General features: G+C 46.0%; 1 protein-coding gene across 1 annotated transcript in view; it reads right to left on the reverse strand.

Moving 5' to 3' along the window:
* Positions 1-7087, reverse strand: part of asns (asparagine synthetase) — a 21629-nt gene extending 14542 nt beyond the window's left edge. The window contains 8 exon segments of the mRNA XM_056298169.1: positions 1421-1547; positions 1746-1873; positions 2610-2711; positions 3932-4117; positions 4242-4479; positions 5675-5775; positions 5778-5929; positions 6989-7087. Of these exon segments, the coding sequence (XP_056154144.1) occupies positions 1421-1547; positions 1746-1873; positions 2610-2711; positions 3932-4117; positions 4242-4479; positions 5675-5775; positions 5778-5922 (1027 nt within the window). The 5' untranslated portion in view covers positions 5923-5929; positions 6989-7087.
* Positions 7088-17460: the final 10373 nt, after the last annotated feature.

The following is a 17460-nucleotide window of genomic DNA, read 5'->3' on the forward strand; positions in this document are numbered from 1 at the left end:
TTCTAGGGGGAAAAGTTTTTATTGTTCTTTCGGTGGATTTTGTTTACTTTCTGAGCCTTTACTTTAAAGTTTGTTTAAAATGGAAAACATGATTATATATTACACACAAACCCTTTTCGTCAACCGACCTCCTCTGAGCTAGATGTAGAGCCTGAACTCTGAACCTGGACTCTGCATCTCCTTTTTCCACTCTCACCCGAACACAAAAATAGTGTCCCGAACCCGACACCCTGAAGTGACTGGCTGCCAAACCTATGGGTCCATATACATTCTCTCACACAATCTTTGGAGACAACTGTGTAGCCACGCAGGTTAATGAATCATGAAACTTGAGCATTAGCTTAGTTAGTCCACATCTTTCCACGCCCCAGACTGGAACACTTGTGATCAGTCCCTCGTGATTGGAAAAACGGAGCTGGAAGTTCAAACCTCCCACTTGTTTGTAATGCAGCCCACGATGGGGATCGACACGGCTGCAGCTAAAAACGTGACTGCTGAGTGATCTGGTTTAGGTGCAGCTTTGAGCCCGCATCGACAAAACCACTGACTTATCACTGTTGCTAATAATTGCTCTGTTAGATTTACCCACCTAAATCTAACGAAGCAGGTATTAATGTTATCGGCTGCAGCCAGCAGTGTTTATCCTGACGAGTCTCCACGGTTGCCCTACTTCCAGTAAGTGGGGTAACCGAGCTATTTTCTCACCCGCTGCGGGATTCGATCCGGGGTTGTACTGCGCCACAGGCGACGTCGCTAACCCCTCGACCAAAGGGGGCCGACCCCCTTGATGATCGGCCAGTGAGTCTTTTTGTAGGTTACAGTAGCAAACTCACAAAACTGGTGTAGCGTTCAGTTGCCTGTTAAAAGCTTTTTTGGCATTTTGAATGAGTGTGGCCTCCCATTTTGTTGCCAACCTTGAACAGGTGGTAACAGCTTCCACCATGTTGCTAAAGCAGATGCTACACTTACTGGTGATGGGTCCACAAAACTATGTTAATGTTAATATCGATTCCAGAGAAGACCACATCACATGTGACGCCAGCCTGAACTGTAAGAATCACAAGTTTATTCTGCAAGAAACACCGGCCTGCTCTCCAAACACCCCGCCTTACTCCCCCGGCACCACGCTGGCATTAGGGCTTGCAGTGGGAGGACATTATCTGTGCCAAAACGGAGCATTTTATTTTATTTATTTATATTTGTGTCCTTTTGACTATAAGGGTGCCTCTGGACTTGCTTGACTTTACCTCGATATCTTGCTCTTGACGTTGTAGTTTGTTTAAACGATGCACCGAAAATTAAGTCCCAAACTCAAAGAGGCTTGAGACACCCGCAGCTGACTGGACAGCATTTGCTTACAAAAACAAAAGAAAGAAAGGAAAAGAAAAGAAATTCTGTGTCAAGGCAAGACCCAACTCACCGACTGATGCGCGCACAGTAGTGATGTCGTAGGTCTCCAAGTGGAAGATGACTTCCTCGACAGCTCGGATGCCTTCCTCGGTGGTGAAGTTCACCTCGTGATGTTCACTTCCGATGTGAGCTGCCACCTGAAAGCAGAAACAAAGTTCCTTCCCTTTGCTGTCGATCACGTTAACTTCTTCTCTGGCACACCTACGTCTAGCAGATCCGTCATGGCACCAAGACCAGCCTGCCATGTCTTTAACCTCTACGTGGTTTTTAACCTGTAGATGTCAGTAAACTCAAATAAAATGGTCTGGGGTTTCAGTACTCTTCAAGAACTCTACCTTGCGAGCAGCAATAACATCTGGACTATCTTCGGCCCCGATGGCAAATGTCTGGATGGGATACTCCAGCTTCACCTCCTTAGCCAGCTTCATCAGCATAGCAGCAACCAGACTGGAGTCCAGACCACCTGTCGAAACGGCAGCTTTAGTCGCAGGAACGTGGTTGTGGCTGTACCTAATAGGATCTGTGTCTACGTGACTTTTGCTTGCTTCCCTCTTCATCTCTGTGCTGCGCCCTGCAGCTGGACTGTGTCCATACTATTTTGAATATTGGTTACGGCGCAGACCTGAATGTGGCAATCTGACAGAACATGTGAGTGAAAATGTGAGGTGCCGTGGTGTGACTGGATCTGAAGAGTCCCATTTATCTGTAGCCAATAAAAAACGATGCCTTTCCTGGATAGCAACATTGCTGTGGCCCGGACCCGTCCCGCACCCAACTCTTCATCCGGCCCATATACCACGTGGAAAGATGGCACTTGAGCGGTCCGCTCCTGTTTTCCAGATCTGGGCCAGAACCAAGCCATAGCAATGTGCCACATATATTTGCCAAAGGTGGCCCATGTTTGTGTTGTGATATTTGGGCCATATTCAACATTTACCACACGGGCCACTTCAGGGTCACATCCAGATCACATGTTGCCCAGAGCACCGCATCTTTGCCAATAAAGGCCCACATGTGATTTGGCATATTTGGGTCATATTTGCTATTATACATGTGGGCCACTTCAGGCTCACATCCATTTTGTCAGGGCCAGAAGAAGGCCATCAGTGCCGCATCATTGCCTGAAGTGGACCACATCCGGATGCTGTCTGGGTTTCATACCCCCGTACAGAATAACGGTGAATAGAACAAATCTATACCTGACAGAAGACAACCAATTCTCCTGTGGGCCATGAGGCGTTTCCGTAAAGCATTCTCGAACAGGATTCTGATGTTGCTTTTCACCGTCTCCTCATCAAAACCTGGTGCAGAGAAACCAGAATCAGAATCCGATCTATTGGCCAAGTGTAGTTCCACAGTCAATGAACTAGACTCAGTTTGGCTCAGAAAGATCACACCAGACAACGTACAATACAAAATGATAAAGATGATGGACAACAGCAGCAGCAAGAGGGTTGGGCATAAAACACTGTAAATATATAAACAAATTATGCACAAGGGACACTATTATGCCCCCCCCTTTTTTTTCTACCCAATTGTACTTGGCCAATTACCCCGCCCTTCCGAGCCGTCCCGGTCACTACTCCACCCCCTCTGCTGATCCGGGGAGGGCTGCAGACTACCACATGCCTCCTCCCATACATGTGGAGCCACCAGCCGCTTCTTTTCACCTGACAGTGAGGAGTTTCACCAGGGGGACGTAGCGCGTGGGAGGATCACGCTATTCCCCTCAGTCCCCCCCCCCCCCCGAACAGGCGAGACCGACCAGAGGAGGCGCTAGTGCAGCGACCAGTACACATACCCACATCCAGCTTCCCAGCCGCAGACACAGCCAATTGTGTCTGTAGGGACGCCCGGCCAAGCCGGAGGCAACACGGGGATTTGAACTGGCGATGCCTGTGTTACGACACTATTATGTTAAGTATGTTGGGGGGGGGGTATTGTCTTGAAATGTGTATACAGATTATTGCACTAATAATCTGACAATGTACTGAGCACATTTCACAATAACTTAGTTATACAACGGACATTGAACATTAATGCCCCTTTTGCACTACATGGTACCGGCTCGGCCGGGCTCGGCTCGACGGTGTCGTTCTCCATCACCGCAGCAGTCCCCCTCAGTGTAGCTGGTCGGCACTGATTTTGGTACCTGCTCCAGTTGTGTTTTGATTTTTTAACCTCGACGAAGGCGGGTACCAGAGAAGTGGTAACGGTTACCAAAGTGCCGGTACTTTCCAGGAATGGAGAACGAAAAAGTGGAGTCGAGTCGAGTCGAGCCGGTACCATGTGGTGGAAAAGGGGCATTTAAGTTAGTTAGACAACGGGTAGGGAGACAATGGACAGAGCTGCTGTAAAATGAAGCAGCTCCATGTCAGCCGTGGAGAGATGAAGTGGTTGTAGGTGCTGCCAGGTAACAGACACTCTCGCTACACAGTCACTCTATGAGACGAGAGCTACGTCACGTCAGCGACTCCCCCCAGAACACATAGAAGGTGCAGTCGGCGGACTTCTTCTGCACCTGGAGGCAGCGTCTCGGCAGTGTCGTAGACGGCATGGGAAGGCTCTTCTGTGCAGCAGTGGAAGCGGTCCATCTGGACGGACTCTACCTTCCCGTTCTGCTTCAGGTTGAAGACCTCGAAGTGCCCCGGGAGAAACGGGACAATGTTGGCAGGCGTGGACATCGAGTGGGTGATTTCCGTTAGACCTGGGGACGAAAACAGCCAAAAGGCTCAGAACCTGAACACGAGGAATAAACGTGTATGGCGTTTCTGAGGAAGGGGAGAAGTACACAGCGGAGTCATTGTAGAGACAATAAATATCGCCGGTACCTTTGGCTTCTGAGCTGACTGCGAGGAATCCGGCATCGGTAAGAAGTCTGAACAAAGGCCGGACCCCGTAGGTGTCTCTTCCCAGCATCACTTTTCTGTTGGCGGTGTCAAGCAGGACAAAGGCGAAGACGCCGTCCAGGAGAGAGGCCATCTTCTGGATGCCAAAACGGTCGTACAAGTGCAGCAAAATCTCGCCATCCACTTTGGTCTGGTAGTCGAACTCAAACTGCTTCTTGAGCTGCGTGAAGGAGTTGGAGAGGTTGCAAAGCCATGACAGAATTTATTGGGCGTAAGCATCCATCCTTCATCCGTACATCATCCATCCATCATCCATCCTTCATCCATCCATCATCCATCCACTATCCATCCATTATCCATCCATTATCCATTCTTCGTCCATCCATCATCCATCCATCATCCATCCTTCATCCATCCATCATCCATCCACTATCCATCCATTATCCATCCTTCATCCATCCATCATCCATCCACTATCCATCCATTATCCATCCATTATCCATCCTTCGTCCATCCTTCATCCATCCACTATCCATCCATCATCCATCCACTATCCATCCACTATCCATCCATTATCCATCCTTCGTCCATCCATCATCCATCCACTATCCATCCATTATCCATCCATCATCCATCCATCATCCATCCTTCGTCCATCCATCATCCATCCATCATCCATCCTTCGTCCATCCATCATCCATCCACTATCCATCCATCATCCATCCATCATCCATCCTTCGTCCATCCATCATCCATCCTTCATCCATCCATCATCCATCCACTATCCATCCACTATCCATCCATTATCCATCCTTCGTCCATCCTTCATCCATCCTTCATCCATCCGTTATCCGAACCGCTTATCCTGCTCTCAGGGTGGCGGGGATGCTGGAGCCTATCCCAGCAGCATTGGGTGGCCAGGTGGGGGAGACACCCTGGACAGGCCGCCAGGCCATCACACAGGGCCCACAAACACACACACACACCTAGGGGCAACTTAGCATGGAGATCCACCTGGACCTACATGTCTTTGGACTGTGGGAGGAAACCGGGGCACCCGGAGGAAACCCACGCAGACACGGGGAGAACGTGTAAACTCCACACAGAGGACGACCCGGGACGACCCCCAAGGTTGGACTACCCCGGGGCTCGAACCCAGGACCTTCGTGCTGTGAGGCGGGCCGCGCTAACCGCTGTGCCACCGTGCCGCCCACGCGGGTTGTAAGCAATGACAAAGCCAATTATATCTGCCCCATTTATGAAATACTGAGAGAAAAGTCCAGAGCAACGGCAATGAGAAGACTTCCTCCTCCACACTGGTATATATATATACATTTCCTTTTCAAGACATGTCAGCTAACGCCGTTTTAGGAGACTCCAAGTAGTCGCAGAGCAACAGCTGCCAGAGCCCCTACCGTGTGGTGGTTGTAAATCTCTCCATTGTAGCAGAGCCACAGGAAGGGGAACCTCTTGATGCGCAGGGGCTGCATGCCATACAGCTGGTCCACAATGGCAGCCGGTGGAAGCCGAAACAGCAGTTGGTGAAGCCGTTCACGTTCTCGAAGCGGAAGGCAATCCGGCCCCTGTGTGCGATCTTCATAGCGTTGGTGCACTGGACTGAGAGGCACTCATCGCTGCCAAACAAGGCCCATATACCACACATCTCCGAGCTGCTGACAGACACAGCAGACAGACAGGACAGGACAGACAGACAGACGACAGACAGACAGACAGACAGACAGAGCAGACAGAGGAATGCTTTAGATAGAGAGAGAGACAGAGGAGAGAGAGACAGACGAGAGAGAGAGAGAGGAGAGAGAGAGAGAGAGAGGAGAGAGAGAGAGAGAGAGAGGAGGAGAGAGAGGAGAGAGAGAGGAGAGAGAGAGAGAGGGAGAGAGAGAGAGGAGAGAGAGAGAGAGAGAGAGAGAGAGGAGAGAGAGAGAGGAGAGAGAGAGAGAGAGAGAAGAGAGAGGAAAGAGGAGAGGAGAGAGGAGAGAAGGAGAGAGAGGAGAGAGGAGAGGAGAGAGGAGAGGAAGAGGAGAGAGAGAGAGAGAGAGAGAGAGAGAGAGAGAGAGATGATAGAAGAGAGGAGAGAGAGAGAGAGAGAGAGAGAGAGAGAGGAGAGAGAGAGAGAGAGAGAGAGAGAGAGAGAGAGAGAGAGAGGAGGAGAGAGAGGATCGAGAGAGGAGAGAGACAGAGAGAAGAGCGAGAGAGAGGAGCGAGAGAGAGAGAGAGAGGAGAGAGCGAGAGAGAGAGAGAGACGGATAGATAGATAGATAGAGAGATAGATAGATAGATAGATAGATAGATAGATAGGATAGATAGATATAGATAGAAGAGAGGGGGATAGATAGATAGATAGATAGATAGATAGATAGATAGATAGATAGATAGATAGATAGATAGATAGATAGATAGATAGATAGATAGATAGATAGATAGATAGATAGATAAGATAGATAGCTACTCCAATTGCCGTTTGATTTTCATTATGGCCTACCTGCAACATAAAGCAGGGATGCTACTCAGGTGGCCATTGATCAAATCATCTTTTGACACCAGCTAATCATAAGCTGCATATTCATCTTCAGTGAAACGGGCTTCCAGTTCAAACTCTGCACGCGCTCTACCCGGCATCCCACATCCCGATAACACATGCTGGACGTGCTGGACCAGGCGTCCGTCACGGTGTCGGGGGAAATGAAGGACAAATGGCAAACGTAGCCTACCTCTGGTCTTTCCGGTTCCAAAGGACGAAAGAAACGGCAAAACGCTGTCAGCTCTGCGCCAATGCTGCGATCCCTTCGACTTCCGGAACAGGTCCGCCGGGTGTCAAGCGAGTGGGTGATGTATCCGATTGGGTCTTGTTGTGTGATGTGGTGCAGTCGACAAACAAGTCGGACTTTTCGAACGTTATCCCTGTGCGGACGGGGGACGCTTCTCCTGAGCCGCAACATGTTTATTGGTTTAAACTGAAAGCGGTGAAACCGGAAAAGGTTACACAATGGAACCAAGTCCATGCATGCTGCGACAACCAATGATCCAGCCTGGCCCACAAAGATTATATGATAGATGTGTTTTGTTTTTGTCCCCCCCCCCCCCCCGATGTCATCACTGGGATGTAATTACTGGGATGTCATAACTGGGATGTCATCACTGGGATGTCATTACTGGGATGTCATTACTGGGATGTCATCACTGGGATGTCATTACTGGGATGTCATAACTGGGATGTCATCACTGGGATGTCATCACTGGAATGTCATTACTGGGATGTCATCATTGGGATGTTATAAGTGGGATGTCATAACTGGGATGTCATCACTGGGATGTTATAAGTGGGATGTCATAACTGGGATGTCATAACTGGAATGTCATAACTGGGATGCCATCACTGGGATGTTAAAAGTGGGATGTCATTACTGGGATGTCATCACTGGGATGTCCTTATTGGGATGTCATAACTGGGGTGTCATAACTGGGGTGTCATTACTGGGATGTCATTACTGGGATGTCATAACTGGATGTCACAACTAGGATGTCATCACTGGGATGTCATAACTGGAATGTCATTACTGGGATGTCATAACTGGGATGTCATAACTGGAATGTCATCACTGGGATGTCATCACTGGGATGTCATAAACTGGGATGTCATAACTGGGATGTCATCACTGGGATGTTAAAAGTGGGATGTCATTACTGGGATGTCATAACTGGGATGTCATAACTGGAATCATACCTGGAATGTCATTACTGGGATGTCATTACTGGGATGTCATAACTGGGATGTCATAACTGGAATGTCATAACTGGGATGTCATCACTGGGATGTCATAACTGGAATGTCATCACTGGAATGTCATTACTGGGATGTCATCACTGGAATGTCATTACTGGGATGTCATAACTGGAATATCATTACTGGGATGTCATTACTGGGATGTCATCACTGGGATGTCATTACTGGGATGTCATCACTGGAATGTCATCACTGGAATGTCATTACTGGGATGTCATCACTGGAATGTCATTACTGGGATGTCATAACTGGAATATCATTACTGGGATGTCATAACTGGAATATCATTACTGGGATGTCATCACTGGAATGTCATTACTGGGATGTCATCACTGGAATATCATTACTGGGATGTCATTACTGGGATGTCATCACTGGGATGTCATAACTGGAATATCATTACTGGGATGTCATTACTGGGATGTCATCACTGGGATGTCATTACTGGGATGTCATAACTGAATATCATTACTGGGATGTCATTACTGGGATGTCATAACTGGAATGTCATTACTGGGGTATGAAACCGCTCTGGGCGAAATCATCGCGCCAAAACGGAAATAGCCTGATAGGTTTTTTTTTCGTGAACAACCATAGCATATATCAAACTAGATATCTGGATATTTAGGATATAGCACATTCACTATATTTTAAGTGTTTTTGGTGGCCGAAGACAATTTGCCTCCTAAAATTCTGGTCTGAAAAACATCGAAGTACCAATTTGTTACTTGTGAGGACCCATTTAAATATGTTCTGACACAGTTAATGTGATTGATATATATATATATAATGTTATATGTGTTTTTTTTAGTTTTGTAGTTTTTGTAGGGTTTATTTGTAGTTTATATGTGTTCTTGTAGGTGTTGAATGTGTCTTTGTGTCTTTGTGTTTTTGTCTGTGGGCGGGGGAAACGATATTTCGTTTATATATCGCATATCTTCTTGAGACCCCGCAATTTATATATGTGTATATATATACACACACACACACACACGCATACATACATACATACATACATACATACATACATACATACATACACACACACCTATATACACACACATATATATATATAGGTATATATATAGGTATATATAGGTATATATAGGTGTATATATACATACATACATATACACACATATATATAGGTATATATAGGTATATATATACATATATACATATATATAATAATATATACATACATACATACATACATACACACCTATATATACACACACACCTATATATATACACACACACCTATATATATATATACACACCTATATATATATATATATATATATATATATATATATATATATATATATATATATATATATATATATGGTATACCTATATTAGGTTAAGTATATTTCATGATCTTTTATACGCTACGGGTCAGATTTAAATATAAACTTGAAATCATACCATACGCTTGGTTGTTGCACTCCACTTCACAGCTTTTATCTATTTTTGTAAGGCAAATATGGAGGTGGCCTTTCCTCCGCTTTCAATTCGACTAAGAAAAGGTGCTTTGAACCAGGCCAAAGCCTCGTCATTTACTGGTATATATAAACTTTAGCATGTGTAGCTGTTTGATGATTTGATAACTGAAATGTTGAAATTGTGTCCTGAAAAAGCTGACAGGAACATTATTTTACCTCCATTTTGTGCAGGAGAACCCATTTGGGCAAAGCAGGATCATACAAACCCCAGTTCCCGTGAAGTTGGGACGTTGTGTAAAAGGTAAATTGGGACGTTGTGTAAAAGGTAAATAAAAACAGAATACAATGATTTGCAAATCCTTTTCCACCTATATTCAGTTGAATCCACTACAAAGACAAGATATTTAATGTTCAAACTGATCAACTTTATTGTTTTTTATGCAAATATTCACTCATTGTGAATTTGATGCCTGCAACACGCTCCAAAGAAGCTGGGACAGGGGCATGTTCACCACTGTGTTACACCACCTTTCCTTTTAACACCACCCAATAAGCGTTTGGGAACTGAGGACACTACTTGTTGAAGCTTTGTAGGTGGAATTCTTTCCCATCCTTGCTTGATGTACGACTTCAGTTGCTCAACAGTCCGGGGTCTCCGTTGTCATATTGTGCACCACACATGTTCAATGGGAGACAGGTCTGGACTGCAGGCAGGCCAGTCCAGTACTCACACTCTTTTACTACGAAGCCCCGCTGGTGTAACACCTGCAGAATGTGGCTTGGCATTGTCTTGCTGAAATAAGCAGGGACGTCCCTGAAAAAGACGTCGCTTGGATGGTAGCATATGTTGCTCCAAAACCTGTATGTACCTTTCAGCATTAATGGGGCCTTCACAGATGTGCAAGTTACCCATGATGCCATGGGTACTAACACCCCCCCCATACCATCACAGATGCTGGCTTTTGGACTCTGGGCTGAGAACAATCTGGATGGTCCTTTTCCTCTTTAGCCCGGAGGACACCACGTCCATGATTTCTAAAAACAATGTGAAATGTGGACTCGTCAGACCACAGCACACTTGTCCACTTTGCGTCAGTCCATCTCAGAGGAGCTCGGCCCAGAGAAGCGGGCGGTGTTTCTGGGTGGTGTTGATATCTGGCTTTGGCTTTGCATGGTAGAGTTTTAACTTGCACTTGTAGATGTAGCGACGAACTGTGTTAACTGACAATGATTTCCCAAGTGCTCCTGAGCCCACGTGGTAATAATATCCTTTACACAATGATGTCGGTTTTTAATGCAGTGCCGCCTGAGGGGTCGAAGGTCACGGGCATTCAATGCTGGTTTTGGGCCTTGCTGCTTACATGCAGAGATTTCTCCGGATTCTCTGAATCTTGTGATGACATTATGGACTGTAGATGATGAAATCCCTAAATTCCTTTCATTTGTACGTTGAGAAACGTTGTTCTTAAACTGTTGGACTATTTGCTCACGCAGTTGTTCACAAAGTGGTGACCCTCGCCCCATCCTTGCTTGTGAACGACTGAGCCTTTTGGGGATGCTCCTTTTATACCCAATCATGACTGACACCTGTTCCCAGTTAACCTGTTCACCTGTGGAATGTTCCCAACAGGGGTTTTTGAGCATTCCTCAACTTTCCCAGTCTTTTGTTGCCCCTGTCCCAGCTTCTCTGGAACGTGTTGCAGAAATCAAATTCAAAATGAGTGAATATTTGCAAAAAACAAGTAAGTGGATTAATCTAGTGTGAAGAATTAAATATATTTTCTTGTAGGTTGAAAGGGAATTTGCAATCATTGTATCCTGTTTTTATTCACGTTTTACACAACGTCCCAACTTCATTGGAATTGGGGTTTGTATATTTGGGGGACAGATTGTCTAACATGGGTCCAGTTCTTACTCAATATTTGTCTCTATGTAAAGACAAATGAGGGGTTCCCCCAGTTGTCGTGAGCAAACAAAATAATTAAAAGTTTAAACCCGTTTAAGCAAATACATTACATGTATATACCATCTGTTTAACCCAACATAATTAAACCTAAGATGTTGGCCTAAACAAGGTCAGTCATACTGACTCATACCATGCTGAATCATATACTGGCAGGACATACCTGAGATTGTTGATATCGCTGAACCGTCAACGTTTTACCGTGAATAGCTGCTTTCAATTTACAAATTGTAGCATGATGTTCGAAAATACCGAGTCGTTCAGAAATCACACATCACTGCCGGTGTCCAAACTGCCAATCAGGAGCTTCGCCGTAGTCTGCAACGTCTGTTTGGGTTGCATCACCTAATTACCGAAATCAGCGTTTGAATTATGGCGGCTCGGTGACTGGTCGTGCTATGCAAAGTGTAGCATGGTATTGTGAAACGGAGCCGATCACCGTACAGTCCTAAACAGTCACCGAGTACTCTCAAGTCCTCAACACGGGACATGGCGTGTGACAAGAGTTATAATTTTCTAGTCAACGACAGACGTTAGACTTACCATGCGGGCGTTGTGTATGTGGGTCAGCAGGTTTGCATTCAGCGCTGTGGTAGTGAATGGTACGGAACGTACGTGTCATTGTATGCAGCATACGGCGCACTAACAATTACGAGTCCTGTCAAAGCAGGCTTCGTCTTCACATTTGAAATGACAAAGAGTTTATTAAAATGCACTTGTGTATTCGTTTAAAGCTAGATTCCCCCCCACACACACACACACACACACACAGCGGACTACAATTCTGTCTCACAAATCAGGTCACCGCCAAGTGCCGGCTGCGAGGTGGCGCACGGAGATTAAAACGTGGATAGCAAAGTCAAGATAGGCAGAAATAACAATGGCGTTTATGGCCCTTCTGGCGCCCCGGGCGAGAACTCCAGACACTAGAGTTAAAATATAACGACTAGACTTATAGATATACACTAGACACTAAAGTTAAAATATAACTAGATTTATAGATATGCACTAGACACTAGTTAAAATATAACTAGATTTATAGATATGCACTAGACGCTAGAGTTCAAAGATATGGACTAGACTTATAGATATGCACTAGACACTAGAGTTAAAATATAACGACTAGACTTCTAGATATACACTAGAGTTAAACTATAACTAGATTTATAGATATGCACTAGACGCTAGAGTTCAAAGATATGGACTAGACTTATAGATATGCACTAGACACTACAGTTAAAATATAACGACTAGACTTATAGATATGCACTAGACGCTAGAGTTAAAATATAACGACTAGACTTATAGATATACACTAGACACTAGAGTTAAAATATAACTAGATTTATAGATATGCACTAGACGCTGGAGTTAAAATATAACTAGATTTATAGATATGCACTAGACGCTAGAGTTCAAAGATATGGACTAGACTTATAGATATGCACTAGACACTAGAGTTAAAATATAACGACTAGACTTATATACACTAGACACTAGAGTTAAAATATAACGACTAGACTTATAGATATACACTAGACACTAGAGTTAAAATATAACGACTAGACTTATAGATATACACTAGACACTAGAGTTTAAATATAACTAGATTTATAGATATGCACTAGACGCTAGAGTTAAAATATAACGACTAGACTTATAGATATACACTAGACACTAGAGTTCAAAGATATGGACTAGACTTATAGATATGCACTAGACACTAGAGTTAAAATATAACTAGATTTATAGATATGCACTAGACGCTAGAGTTCAAAGATATGGACTAGACTTATAGATATGCACTAGACACTAGAGTTAAAATATAACGACTAGACTTATAGATATACACTAGACACTAGAGTTAAAATATAACTAGATTTATAGATATGCACTAGACGCTAGAGTTCAAAGATATGGACTAGACATAGATATGCACTAGATGCTAGATTTAAAATATATGGATTAGACTTATAGATATGCACTAGACACTAGAGTTAAAATATATGGACTAGACTTACAGATATGCACTAGACGCTAGAGTTAAAAGATTCGCACTAGACTTATAGATATGCACTAGAATTAAAATATATTGTAACGTGCATGGATAAGAAGACACGCTGGCCGCTGGCTCGCGGGTCTGACCCTTTAGTCTAGCGGTTAGCGATGTCTCCTGCGGTGCGGGCGATACGGGTTCGCTTCCCGGCCGCGGCAGTTCCTGTGGTTGCGTTGTCCCCCGAATTCGCTACAATATGGACTAGACTTGTAGATATGCACTAGAGCTAAAATATATGGATTAGACTTATAGATACGCACTAGACACTAGAGTTAAAATACATGCACTAGACTTATAGATACGCACTAGACGCTAGAGTTAAAAGATATGGACTACACTTATAGATATGCACTAGATAATAGAGTTAAAATATATGGACTACACTTATAGATATGCACTAAATCAAATCAACTTTATTTGTATAGCCCAATATCACAAATTTGCCTCACTGCGCTTAACGGCAACACAACATCCTGTCCTTAGACCATCTCATCGGATAAGGAACAACTCCCTAAAGAAAAAAAAAAACCTTTAACAGGGAGAAAAATTAGGAAGAAACCTCAGGGAGAGCAATAGAGGAGGGATCTCTCTCCCAAGACGGACAGCGTGCATTGTGTGTGGACCCCCAGTAAGACTAGCGGTGCTTTAGGGCACACTTAAAAGGGGAGCTCAAGAAATAAACAAACAAATAGATATTGCGTTTACGCAATTTACATAATACAACATTGAAAGTGTCAACGCTGAACCACAGACTTGGACTCAAAACGCAGACTCAGTTTCAGTTCACAAAAATCAGTCCTTCTAATATAAAAGAGGTCGGTACACAGGTGATCGGATAACAAGGCAACAGTGTCCAAATCGGCAGGCGAAAGGCCAGATCAAAAAGGCAAAAAACAGGTCAGGAAACTATAGGGCTTAGGAAACTCACACAAGGAAAAAATGCTGGAACGCTGTCACAAGGATCAAGATGAACTGGCACAGAAGGAAGGGAACACTAAGACTATATACTCTGGAGGAGGGGTGACAATGAGACACAGGTGCAACACATTAGGGCAGGGCAGGTAATCACACAGGAGGGAGACACGTGAGGGCAGGAAGTAAAGGACCTGAAACAAAAAGATAACTTAACTATCCAGACGGGGCGTGACAGTACCTCCCCCCTCTCTACGGCAGGCCCCAGACGGACTAGGGTCGCCAGGGTGGGCCCGATGGAAGTCCCGGATGAGGGAGGGGTCCAGGATGTTGTTGGCCAAGACCCAGGGACGTTCCTCTGGGCCGTATCCCTCCCAGTCGACCAGGTATTGGAAGCTCCGGCGCCGGACCGCCAGGAGCTTGCGGAGAGTGTAAACAGGGCCACCATTGACGAACTGAAGGGGAAGAGGGGGCCTGGAGGCAGGGACAGCTTGCGGGAAAGAAAGGTACAGGGGTGTAGCTTATTGTCCTTAGCCGACCTCTGAGAGAGAACAGCTCCCACCCCCACATCGGAGGCATCCACCTCCACCACAAACTGCAGGTTGGGGTCAGGCAACGTGAGGACAGCAGCTGAGGTGAAGCTGGTCTTCAGTCTCTGGAAAGCGAGCTCAGCCCGGGGGTTCCACTGGAAGCAAGGCTTAGAAGAGGTCAGTGCCTGAAGGGGGGCAGCAACAGAACTAAAATTTCTGATGAACTTTCTGTAAAAATTAGCAAACCCCAGGAATCGTTGAACCTCCTTACGGCTAGTGGGCATGGGCCAATCAACAACAGCACTAACCTTTTCTGGGTCCATCCTGACCTCCCCCTCAGACACGATGAACCCCAGGAAGGACACGGAGGGCACGTGAAACTCACGTGAATATGAGTTTGCTCATCAGGGGAGAAGATTAAGATGTCGTCCAGGTAAACAAAACAAACTCATTGAGCATATTCCGGAGGACGTCGTTCACCCGGGCCTGAAAGACAGCTGGGGCATTGGTAAGTCCAAACGGCATGACCAGGTACTCGTAATGACCACTGGGAGTGTTAAATTATGTCTTCCATTCATCCCCCTCCCTTATTCTAACTAGGTGATAAGCATTCCTTAAGTCCAGTTTAGTGAAAACCTTAGCACCATTTAGTAGTTCAAAAGCAGTGGAAATTAAAGGGAGGGGGTACCTGTTGTGAACGGTGATCTCGTTGAGTCCTCTGTAGTCAATGCAAGGCCGCAGGGTTTTATCCTTCTTGCCCATAAAGAAGAATCCAGCGCCAGCGGGAGAGGAGGAAGGCCGAATAATCCATGCAGCCAGGGATTCCTCAACGTACTTTCTCATGGCCTGGGTTTCAGGAGCTGACAGGGAATACAGGCGACCCATGACATTACCTGCCCTGTTTTCCAGTCTATATGGGGGCTGTGGAGTATGAGCCAGGGGTATCCCAGGATAAGTGGGTGCTGAGGAGCTCGAAAGACATGAAAGCTGAATCTTTCGGTGTGAGAGTCGGAAAAAGACAGGTGCAGTGACTGAGTGTGATGGGTGACTTTACATAATAGCCTGCCGTCCAGGGCACTGGCATCCAGGGGCTGGTTGAGGTGGAAGGTTTTGAGGCCCAGCTTCCTGGCAAGATCAAAGTCCATTAGGTTAGCATCTGAGCCCAAATCAACTAGGACTGGATGCTTAAGAGAAAACACCGGGGGGATGAGAGACACTAGAGGTTGCAAATGAGAGGGATTAGAAACAGTCGGTGAGCCCGACCTTTTAATGGGTAGAAGGCGATGAAGTGGCCCAGTTGGCCACAGTAGATGCAGCGACCCTCTGAAACTCATCGCTGGCATTCCTCTGGAGTCAGGTGGGTTAGGCCAAGCTGCATAGGTTCCTCCGTGCCTGGGGGAGGCGCTGTGATAGAGTCAGCAGGAGGAGTGCATCCCCAGGAAGAAGAAAAAGAAGAGCTGCTGACCTGTTGCCTCCGCTGGAGCGGCGGGGAACTGCAGGGTCTGGTCCTGCCTCTCTCTCTCTCTCTCTCTCTCTCATACAGACGCTTGTCAATTTTTATAGCCAGGGCTATAAGGGAATCCAGCTCTGCAGGTAGGTCCAGGGGGGCTAATTGGTCTTTGAGAGTGTCAAAAAGTCCATCAAGAAATGCATCAAACAAGGCTGGCTGGTTCCAATCACTCTCTGCTGCTAGAGTGCGGAACTCTATGGCGTAATCAGAGACCCTCTTCTTACCCTGTCGCAGTCTCACCAGGGCTCGGGCTGCCTCCCGTCCAGGGGCTGTCTGCTGGAAGATCTGGGTGAAGGTCTTGGAGAACAGCGACAGTGAATTGCAGACAGGTGATTTCCGACTCCACTCTGCCGTCACCCAAGCCTCCGCTCTCCCAGTCAGGTGAGAAACAATGTATGCGATCTTTGAGCGGTCAGAGGGGAAGGCAGCAGCCTGAAGCTCAAAACGCAAATCACACTGGGTTAGAAAAGCTCTGCAGTCACCTGTGTCCCCGGAGAAACGCTCAGGTCTGGAAAGGTGGAGAGTCAGGGACGGAGTGGCGGGCGCAGGAGAAGCAGCATCGGACCCAGAACCCGGAGGTGCTACCAGTGTCGATTCGCCAGAGCCTGGCGGGTTCTGCATCTTCCGCATTTGGTCAAAGAGATGGTTGAGCTGGGTTCCGAAAGCTGCCAAGAGGGACTCCTGACGGTCTGTCAGCTCCTTCACTTCATGGCGAAGAAGACTTATCTGTTCATCTTGACTCTGGATCTTGTGAACCTGTGCCCGCAGCACAGAGCGTACTGTATCTGAGTCCGCTGAGTCCATGTTATGGCCAGTTCGTACTGTCAACACTGAACCACAGGCTTGGACTCAAAACGCAGACTCAGTCTCAGTTCACAAAAATCAGTCCTTCTAATAAAAAAGAGGTCGGTACACAGGTGATCAGATAACAAGGCAACAGTGTCCAAATCGGCAGGCGAAAGGCCAGGTCAAAAAGGCAAAAA

Source organism: Lampris incognitus, chromosome 18 (genome assembly GCF_029633865.1).
Source record: "Lampris incognitus isolate fLamInc1 chromosome 18, fLamInc1.hap2, whole genome shotgun sequence".
Lineage (NCBI taxonomy): Eukaryota > Metazoa > Chordata > Actinopteri > Lampriformes > Lampridae > Lampris > Lampris incognitus.